Source organism: Mchenga conophoros, linkage group LG3 (genome assembly GCF_057382185.1).
Source record: "Mchenga conophoros isolate Kocher_MC1m ecotype Shallow Benthic linkage group LG3, M_conophoros_male_GT1.1, whole genome shotgun sequence".
NCBI classification, from domain to species: domain Eukaryota; kingdom Metazoa; phylum Chordata; class Actinopteri; order Cichliformes; family Cichlidae; genus Mchenga; species Mchenga conophoros.
Window position 1 is genome coordinate 70,185,968 of NC_140528.1, and position 10,636 is coordinate 70,196,603.

Here is a 10,636-nt window from a genome sequence, read left to right on the forward strand (position 1 = left end):
ACTAAATGAACAAGCAGGTCAGCACAGAGTTTCCTCTCTGTTAGTTAAAGGCATCAATGTCACTGGCTCACTGTACAGCTCCATCAGCTCCCAAAAGTTGGTGATTGTTGCACCCTGCAGGAGGCACACCGACAGTGCAGCAAAAAGGAGGCGATCTTTATGTCAGCGTGAGTGTGTAAAAACACAAACAAACTTCTGGTGCTCATTAAACTGGGCTTGAAATCACAGATAATTTAGACTGTGCGTCGCTTAAGTTGCAATCTGCACTTCGTGCACCTCGTTTTTAGCGTTGGAGTCCCAGCAGAGGGGGGAAACGATGTTCCAGCCAGACAGATGCAATCAACCCAAGAGCTCCCCAGTTGAAGGATAAATAATCGACCGTGGATCAATTCATTCTTCATCACGAAGATGTCCGACGCTAAGCAACTAATGGCACAGAAAAGGTAGACCCCCCCTGCTTTCCAACCTGCACTGCACCGTGCGTGGCGTATTTTGAAGCAATGACAAATGTCAGGAAATTAAAATGTTCAATCATATTCTCCATGTATTGCACTGGCTGACACTGTAGCAGCCAGGCGATGATCTATATGTGCTGCTTATTCTCGCTGTCGTGTAGTCCTCGTTTATTTGAATGATGATCTCGGTATATCTGTGTGTGTCTGTGCGTGTTTTCCTGCAGTGCTAAAATCGCCGCTGGAGCCGTTGTGTGTGTTGAAAGCGAAATAAGAGGAGATGTGACTATCGGTGAGTCTTTTATATTATTACTACCTTCAAAATAAAAAGAAAGAATAAAGAAATCTACAGCTGCTGCTTTAAGCTCCATGTAAATCCAGTTCTTCTTCATTCACAGGCGCTAGAACAGTGGTCCACCCAAAAGCGCGGATCATAGCAGAAGCAGGGCCTATAATCATCGGAGAGGGGAATCTAATAGAGGAGCAGGCGCTTATCATTAACAGGTAACCCATAGGTGATGTGTGACTTTTATTTATTTATTTATTTATTTATTTATTCGCTTTTATTTTTATTTTTTTAAATTTATTTTTTCCTGAGTGATCATTTTCATGCACGCTTACATCCCTTTAATGTCTCTTAATAGTTATCCAGAGAATATAATGCCAGACTCGGAGGGAGTCGAGCCAAAGGCCATGACAATCGGGACTAACAATGTGTTTGAAGTTGGATGTGGTATCCTTTGCTGTAACAATAGCCATTATTTATGTAGGCCCACGGATGCCAAAAATAATTAAATAAATACGTAATGAATCATTTAATTAAATGTGTGGTTAATTAATTAAAATGGAAATTAATAATTAATTAAATACATGAATCATTAATCATATATCAATTAATATAATACATTTAATTAATTATTTGTGTTTGTTTCCAATTTAATGACACATTTAATGATGTATTTGTTTGATTCATTTTGGCACTCGTGGCCCTCTATAATTATTAGCCTATTAAATAAATATATACAATCCTGATTTTTGTATTATTATTATTTTTTTAAATTATCGTTTAAATTTTGTTGTTGTTGCTTTATAAGTTAAATGCTTTTTCTCATTTGGGAATATTGTTGTCCATATAGAGTTTGTCCACCAGAGAGCACTAACAGGCTTTGACTTGCTCATCACATACTATATACATACAGTACAGTGCAATTCCTTAATGCTCATTTCTATCTACTCCACACTCCTATTATATTCTAAAAAGTAACTGTTCTAGTAACTATTCTAAAAGTAACTGTGCTGCCTCTAAATTCATCCACTCAACCCAGCTGTTTTCAAACATGTGGTGCAGGCCTCCTTGTGAGAGACTCATTTGATTTGGAGGACATGATTTGAATGTGACATGAACTGTTTTATGAAGGGTTAGTTAAGAAATAGGAGGCCAGTTTTTTTTTTTCTTTCTTTTTTTGGCACAGCGTGTGAAAACGGTTTTGCTTCCGGTAATTTAAAAACATGTAGGTTACCATGCCAATAAGCAGTTTTAATCAATTTCTCTTTGTTTATTTTTTATGAATTTTTAACTCGAATATGTCAAACTGTGGCAATTCTTTGAAAGACGGTGATTTAGTAGAAAAATACTCAGTCATAGCAGCACATTCGTAAATGATTAAATCTCTGATTAAAAACTCCACCAGGTTTACAGGAAACCAATGATCACAACTCACACAGCGTCATCGCCTCAGGCTAAAGACGGAAAAGTTACCAGCAGTGCCAAAGGGAGCAATTTTTGTTGGCTGACTGGCCGAGTCGCACCCCTGTGCTGAGCAGGGATTCTCCTCTCACGCCCGAGAGGTTTAGGACAAAGTAGTGCCATGTTTAGTTGCAGTTTATGCCCCACAAACTGTTAAATAAACAACTTTCTTTTTGACATAGTTTTGAGAATGTTTGAAGACAGTGAAGTTAAGATAACAAACATTTCAAATATGGGAAAGTCTGATTATTCATCACTGTGTCATCGCTTCTTTGTAATTGTGCTCAGCTGGGATCCTTGGTATGCATTTTTGGCTAGTTTTTAACATACTGCATCACATCACATTCAAACTTATCTTGGATCTTTGTTATTTTATTGTTTATTGTAAAAAAAAAAACAAAACAAAACAAAAAACCTAAAAAAAAATCAAACTTTTGGCTTCCGAAGCGGACATTGTGGAAAAATTTTAAGAACCATCATATTAAGACAACTTCCTTGTGATTGGCTGTCCCTATCAAACAGAAGGATTGAATGGCTGGTGGGTGGAGCTTCTGTGGTCACAGCTAGAGCTGTGTGCCTGAGAATACTATTTTTGAGCTATCCATTCGCTATGACATTGTACAGAGTAGAAAACGAGTTCAGTGGTCACAGGGATTACTTGTACATACGCTGACTTTAGTATTTAGTATTTGTCCATGTTTACTCACAACTGTAACAATATATATGACAGAAAATAAGGGAAAGCACGTATGAAAACAGCAATATAAGTCAGTATGCAATATCTTTTGATTACATATCAGTTGTTTCATTCCCCTGATGTACTGGTTGAAGTCCTTGACAAGTCTGACACAGTCTCTCAAGCTTTGAAAATTGGAGACAACAATGTGATTGAGTCCAAGGGTAAGTACTGCATTAACATTAGAAAAAACTTGAGTCTTGACCCCACCCTGAGTTCTTGATATTTTGCTTCCAAGGATCCAGACTTTCTTACAATGTTTTAAAGTGCTCTTGAGCAATAATTCTCCAGGCTTTCTGAAGGTCTTTTAAAATTTCTCTTTGGATACTGGCTGCCTTTTCACCCATTTCCAGTCCAGTCCTTGTACCTAACCATTTTCGTTTGTCTTTTAAAGCCACTCACTACCAACCTATAAATCATTCAAGCAGAAAGTCACTTTGCTCAGAGATGAACTTTGTATTTGACAGTGTCACAACACATAATGGAAAACCTAGCAAAGATTGCAACAACGCATCATTAGGTACTATGTTACTAGCAGCCTGTCACAAAGACACATTGTTTGTTCACGTCTTTACTTAAATCTACAAAAACCACTAAAACTCACATGTAAATATGGTTTTACAGTGAGCCCAGTTTTCATATTTTTGACAGTGTGTTTTTGTAATGTTCATTCCCAGCTGATCTCGGGAGAAACGTGATCCTGACCAGCGGCTGCATCGTCGGCGCGTGCTGTCAAATCAACACGTGCGAGGTCGTGCCGGAGAACACAGTCGTCTACGGATCAAACTGCATCAGGCGTGTGCAGAGTGAAAAGCCACAGGTCAGTGCTTCACGCTGATGCTTGTCTGCGATCCTCCAGGTTCTGCTGGCTTGTAGGCACATTTGTAATAACCTGGGATGATTTTTAATTTATTTTTTAATCACATAGCCTCAGACTCTGCAGCTGGACTTCCTCATGAAGATCCTGCCCAACTACCACCACCTGAAGAAAACGGTGAAAGGAAACGGCACGCCTGTAAGAAACTAATGAGAATCCAGAGGACTGAAACCTCCTGCAGTCCCAAGCACCTCCACACACAGACACCTTACTCGTGCACTTCACTTGAATTCATGTGTACTTATCTTACACTTCAGCATTTCGCTGTCTGATTCTGATTCTCCATGCCCGTCTTCACGGATCCAACGAAAACAACCACGTGCACTTTCGCTTTTTAGATCAATATTGTGACTATTTATGATCTACTTTGGACCTGAAATCTCAAATTTATCATGTCTGTTTATGCTAATGTGTCTCATCTATGTTTATAAATGTTCCAATAAAATGGCATAAATAATGCAGTAAAGATTCAAATAGGTTTCCTTTCAAGCTCAGTTTTTTAAATAATATTATTCGACCACTAGGAGGAACTGTTGAGCAGCTCATGGCTACGAAGCCTTTGTTTCATCAGGTGATGCAAAATATCCAATTAAAGCAGCGTTCTTAAATAACACGACTAAAAATATCTTTTTTGTGTGTGTTCTAGAAATAATACTCACACGATCGAGTTTGTGTGTGGTTAAATATAATCCTTTCAAATGAAGCGTGATTTGGCTGTGACTCGTTTATGATTTAATAAATGCGATCACTGAGCAAAAGTGAGGCCTTGAAAAGATAAGGATGGGTGTGGCAGCCCCCTTTCTTGGATATGTTGGTGTTGCCAGTCATGTGTCCTCCCACCAGGGGTTACCAAATTGGTGCTGTGGGTGGGTAGAGTGGGAATTCCACACAGAGCGGGTGTGGTTCAATTTCTGCTGCAGAATGGGTCTGATTAATGCCTGGCTGCCCTCCCCTCATCGTGTCTAAGCCCCCTTTTAGAGTTGCTGAGCCCATCTGTAGCACAGACACAGATTTGAATGTGTGTGTGTGTTTGGTGGACAGTCAGTAGAGCATCACCGCCTGAATCACCTGACATAAAAAGTTCAGAAGTCACAGTTTACAGTTGCTTCCTTTAGCTGTAAAACAAGCTCAAGGCCACTGCTCATGCTCTTCGGAGTCTAAAGGGCTGGTGTCGTGCTCAGTGCATGCTACAGTGGCTCCCTGCAGGAGGCCCACAGCTGGTGTCGCACACTGCCAATACTCATTTGAACATGTCACGGTGGAGTCCCACGAGGAGTGCACGTCAACCAGGGGGCTAATTACTTCAACAACGGAGTGCAGCCGGGGCCACGTCTAGGCTCTTTTCTGTTCTCACTTCTTCAGCTTTCTTTTTTTTTTTTTCCACTACCCTCATTTTTATTTTGGGGTGTTGCTGAAGCGGTCAGTTTACTTTAATGTGACAAGGAAGACAGATGCTGCGCACAGTTGCACGGATGTGGAGAGTGACAAACACCTCATGGGGGGCTGGTGTGGCCTTTAATCTGCAGTGGGTTCTTTACGCAGGCAAAATGGCCATGGTGATAGCAGCTCATAGCAGGAATGTGAGGGGAAGTTCAAATATTGTGCTATATTTGGAAGCAGTTATTTATACCCCTCCCTTACTGTACAGTTCTGAAACTGAATTATCCAGCTTCCACTTATTTGTTAAAGCGGGCTGCTCTAGATTGCAGTGGTATTCACTTTTTTCTTTTTTTAAATCTCAAGTCTTTATTTGGCTTTAGCTACAATATGCAGCATTCTTTGAACACTCCATAATGTCTTATCTTAAACAAAGAGAAGTATGAGATCTTAGATGGGAAAACAGTGCTGGATACTGAGCAGGCTGCTGGAAAACAATGTGAGCCAGCACCGTTTGGAAACATGTAACTATTGGTATGAAAAAAAGGGTGAGAGAATGTGTTTTCTTGCTCTTTAATGAGCTATTATGGTGCTTTCAGCAGCACTTGCAGTCAGAGTCAGAGAGTCTTGGTCTAATCCACTGTAGTCCGTCATGTTCAAACAGGCCACCAGTTGCTTTTGGAGGACATAAAAGCTTTCTGACAGCTGACCTTTGCATCCAGGTCCGGTCCACCTTCGAAAAGTGAAATGTGACCTATAGGCCGCAGTGATTTCCATTGCAGTCCCACAGAAATAATTAATTTCATCACAAGGGGACCCACAACCTCTGGATGTCATGCCTTTTTTGCCGTGTTAGCTGCCTGGCTCTGTGGCTTACAGCGTCACTCGGTTAGTGCAGCACTTTTGGTCAAATCTGAATTACTGTGGCTGCGCGGTTTCAGTACATACAGCACTTTATTTTATGACTAAACACCAAGTGACACCCTTGTTGAAAAGTGTGGAGTGGTATGCCACTCCTGGTTCAGTGGCATATGTCACATTCCCTGCTGCTCTCGGGTGGTATGTTGCTGGTATTCATTGAGCCACTTTCCAGTGGCAGGTGTTGCTTGATGCTGGTTAACCATTATTGACTGTCACTTCAGTATGCGCACCTAATGCCAAGAGACTTTTTTGCTTGGCAAACATTTTGACTTTACAGCAGGGAAAGCACTGGTGGAATGATAAATGGATCACTTCCATTCAGTGTACCAGCAAGCCATTACAACCACACAGCTTGCTAGCTTACACCTACACTTTTACTTGGGAGACATTTAGATCCAAGTAATGCAGTAAACATAAAGATATTTACAGACAATGCAGCATGTGCTTGAAAGCATGTTTTTCTAAATGTGTGATTGTAAAATTATTTTATATGATTGGCACTGCAGAAAATAGCTTTAATTAAAGCTCTCATAAGCTAGCAGGCCAACTAAGCTAACATGGCCAAAGTTAGCTTAGTTTTAGTAGTATATGTGGGATGAAAGTAGTGGTAGGTCATGGTAGTAGTAGTGGTAACCAATGTTCCCTCTAAATTTTCATGTGTCTGAGCGAACACACAAACTCCCTGAGCGGTCCCTTGGACCACTGTGAGCAACAGCAGACGTGTGCACTGTGGTCACGCCAGCATCAAATCCATCCAAGTTACCTGGTTTATTAAAATAATCCAATTACAGCATTTACATTTATGTTAGACTACTTTTAATTAACTGCTTTAGCCCACATACAATGAAAATTTAAAAAAAAAATTGTTCATGACCTGTGTGGCATGTTAACACTATTGTAAGTAAACAATAACTTGAACTCCAATTTTGAAAACACAACTTTCTTTCTTTCTTTCTTTCTTTCTATATATATATATATATATATATATATATATATATATATATAAAGCTCTGACTTGTATTATGAGTCTGTGGTCTGGGAGAGAGTCCTGTAACTCTGTGTCTGCAAAATACAGTATATAATGACCAATGTTGGGCAATTTAATTATATAGTTACTTCTTCAAAAAAGTATCCAAGTTATGCAAACAACAAAGTTTTTTGCAGCTGTTTACCTAAAAATGCAGCCAAGGCATTTTTAAAATAAACATTTCAAACTATTTACAGAACAATCAGCTCTTCTGCATCAAATTTTCTGCCACACAAATTATTTGTGCCACTCCAAAAAATACTTTCTGTCCACTATGAGATGAAGGAGAACAACAGCCTGATACCTGCAGGCCTGACAACAGGATGTATCGCTCCTGTAACACCTGTAACATTCAGTTGTCGCCTCATTGTTCTGACACACAACAAAACTATTGACTACACTACACACTAAGTACACAAGATTTGCACTAAACATCTCAAATCTCTCACATCTCAAAACACCGCTGTCATAGCCTGTCGACGTTGATTAGCTGCGTATATACGAATGTGAATCATTGGCTGGACTATCGGATATGGTGGCATCGTTCTAATCCCATACGGCAGCAGCCAGTCAGAGACTAACACTGCAAAACAGAATTGTTAAAGTATTCATTTTAATTTCAATTCAGATTAGATTTTTTCTTTTTTGTGCGCAACGCAGATTTTCTGTGCGCAGAGACCGTGCCTGCGTAATTGCGCACACGCGCAGCTTAGAGGGAACATTGGTGGTACCTCATTATAGACATGCCAAGTTAAAGAAATAATGTTAACCTTGTTCTATGTAATGTACCACTGGAGTATACTTACCTGCGTCAGTCTGCATACTTAATTGCTTACTGGCTAACTTACCCATGCTAGCTGAGAGGCTACACATAGGATTTTTCAACCAATGTAAACGTGCTTACATGCAGTCCTCTGAAATCCCAATAGCATGCTCCATGTGGGTGCATCAGTCCAATGCTGATTGGTTGACAAGTAGACCAAAGCAGGGAAGGGAATGTGTCAATGAAGTTTACCAGAAATGGCAAAAGTGTGAAAACAACATCAAACATCAGAAAACAGAAGTAAGAAAAGAACAGACAGTGGCTGTGATGGACACTTGTGAAAAATTATCAGTATGTTACGTCTTCGGAAACATGAGAACAGTTTGGAATTAATCTAGACATGTACATTTATTTTACTTTCTCATCATGAATCACTTTGGAAAACACTATCTAATATGATTAAGCTTGTGGTTAAGGTTAGGGATAAATTTAGGGTTAGTGCTGGAATACAAAAACTTGTGTTACTGCCAGGAGCGTCATTCTATTGAATTCCATCCACAATCTGGCGCGTTTCATAAGGACGCGGAAGGATACCTTACTATGAGACGCCTCGGGATGTGACAAATTGTCGGTATGTTACACACTGGGAATGAGAACCGACTCTCACACCCTGATGCGAAACTGGAACCGATGAGTCACGTATTTGGACCTTTGCACTTTGTTTGTGCTGTTGGAGCATTTTTGGATATTTAATGATGTCGTCTGATTAATATTAAGGCTTACTGTGTAATACAGACTATCCAAAAAAATACTGCTTCAGTGTTGATAAGTGCAATTTTATTTTTTTATTTTTTTATATTATTCTAATTAGAAGGTTTATTTAAAACCTACAACCTCAATCTTGATGAATAAAGCTTGCTAGACCCCAGACCTTGTGAGATGGATGAGCGAGTGGTGCAGATTTCCAGGTTATTAATTAAGTTTCCTGGGTTTTGTTTTCTGTTTTTTACAAATAGGTCAACACTTCAAGAGGATTCAGAACTGAATCATGAAGTCCCAGGTTAAACCCTCTGATTGCAGGCCAAGAAAAGTGATGCTTCTTGGTCTGGAAGCACTCAGTCATAGCATGTTTACCAGCTTGGGCGAGGTCTTTTACTCTGCCCACCAATGGTGACAGTTCTTGAGATTAAGATGACAGGACCTTTTGAGGTGAATGTCGCACTAAATGCTTCCATTTGCCACAGAATATTTGTCTGTTTCTCCATCTCCCTCCTCTCATCCATTGCCCTTGCCTCTCCTGAGCACCGGCCTGTTCGCATGGTAATGTTACCATTTACATAAATGAATTCTACATTTTTCCATTTTATATGTGCATATATGGCACTGAAATAAGGACTTAATGGACAAAAGACAAGAATGCGTGAAATAAATAAATGAAGCTCAGCATCCTCAACGCAGATGTTCCCCTGTATAAATTTAAATATTGTACTCAAAATACAGTTTTTAAGAACATGTTTTTTCTGCACTGCAAATCAATATTTCATTAAAAAAATATATCATCACGATAGCTTAAAATGGTGACTTCACAAGAATAAGAATCAAAGAACAAGAACGAAATGGAGCAAAAATGACAATGACCATACATGCATAATTTATATCCACTTTAAGCAAAGGCCAATGTAACATACGTGCCAAGTAATTCGGCTGGTCAAAGCAACCTGCAGAAAGCAAATTACTTTTTTTTTAAACCTGCACATTGTTCAGTAATGATTAAAGGCAGTAGGAATGAGAAAGGCTTTAGGGCCCTGGTTTTATTTTAACCTTTTATTACTTCTGCTATACAACAGAAGAGTAGTTGTCCCAAGACATTTTAGGACCACTCAAAAACATTCAAAGGGAACATCAGAGTCCATTACAATGTCTTATGTCAACAGTTGGGAATTGACACAATGCCTTGCTCTCTACTTAACCCGTCCTCTGCCCAGCGAACCACTAAGGTTTATGGTAGTGTCTATTGACAAAAGTTTGTGCCTTCTTGCTTAGGATGTTTTATCTTCACACAACTGCAGGTCCATTACATAAAGACAGAAAGGTATTTTGATGAGTCAGGTTAGGCACATTTATGGGCTAGACTTGTGGTTCACATTGACCCTAAAATCTAATCTTAGGTGATAAACGTGGCACAACAATATATGATGAAGCTATGTTCAGTCCAACTTCAATATTGTTAATACTGTTGAAATATTAATGTAACCGTGAATAAACTTTTCAAGCTAACACGGATTCTCGAAACAAAACGAAACGGTAATCATTGTTTTCTGCAAGTTGCTTAAGTTTTTTTCTACCACTAAGCTAAATTAAATAAAGCTAATTAAGCAGCACAATTATTTGGTTTATCACCAATATTTGAGCAACTACTGCATTCCTCACACATGGGTCCTCTGTCGGAATACAGGAAACATTTTTATTAATCTCGAAAATCCCCCCCGACGCCCCGGACAGAACGTGAAAAGTGGACATGTCCGGGGAAAAGAGGACGGTTGGTCACCCTGATTAAAATAATGTTTCCCATGATATGTCGTGGCTTAAAGTCTTAGAAAAGCTACAGTATCTCCACAGTAAAACTGAATCTCATTGTAGAAAAGAGAGCACAAAATGTTTTTTATTTTTTTCTATTCTTAGTAGATTTCCAGGAACTTAGTCAGGCATCCCCTCCTTTTGTCCACACTGTTATGG

The 10,636-nt window shown here is 39.4% G+C and overlaps 1 protein-coding gene across 1 annotated transcript; it reads left to right on the forward strand.

Annotated features, from left to right (window-relative positions):
* The first annotated feature begins 287 nt into the window (after positions 1–287).
* On the forward strand, positions 288–4,435 carry dctn6 (dynactin subunit 6). The gene is made up of 7 exons (XM_085267005.1): positions 288–443; positions 680–744; positions 851–956; positions 1,097–1,185; positions 3,052–3,099; positions 3,613–3,755; positions 3,864–4,435. The coding sequence occupies exons 1-7, from the start codon at positions 409–411 to the stop codon at positions 3,960–3,962; spliced, it is 585 nt and encodes a 194-aa protein (XP_085123131.1). The 5' UTR covers positions 288–408; the 3' UTR covers positions 3,963–4,435.
* Positions 4,436–10,636: the final 6,201 nt, after the last annotated feature.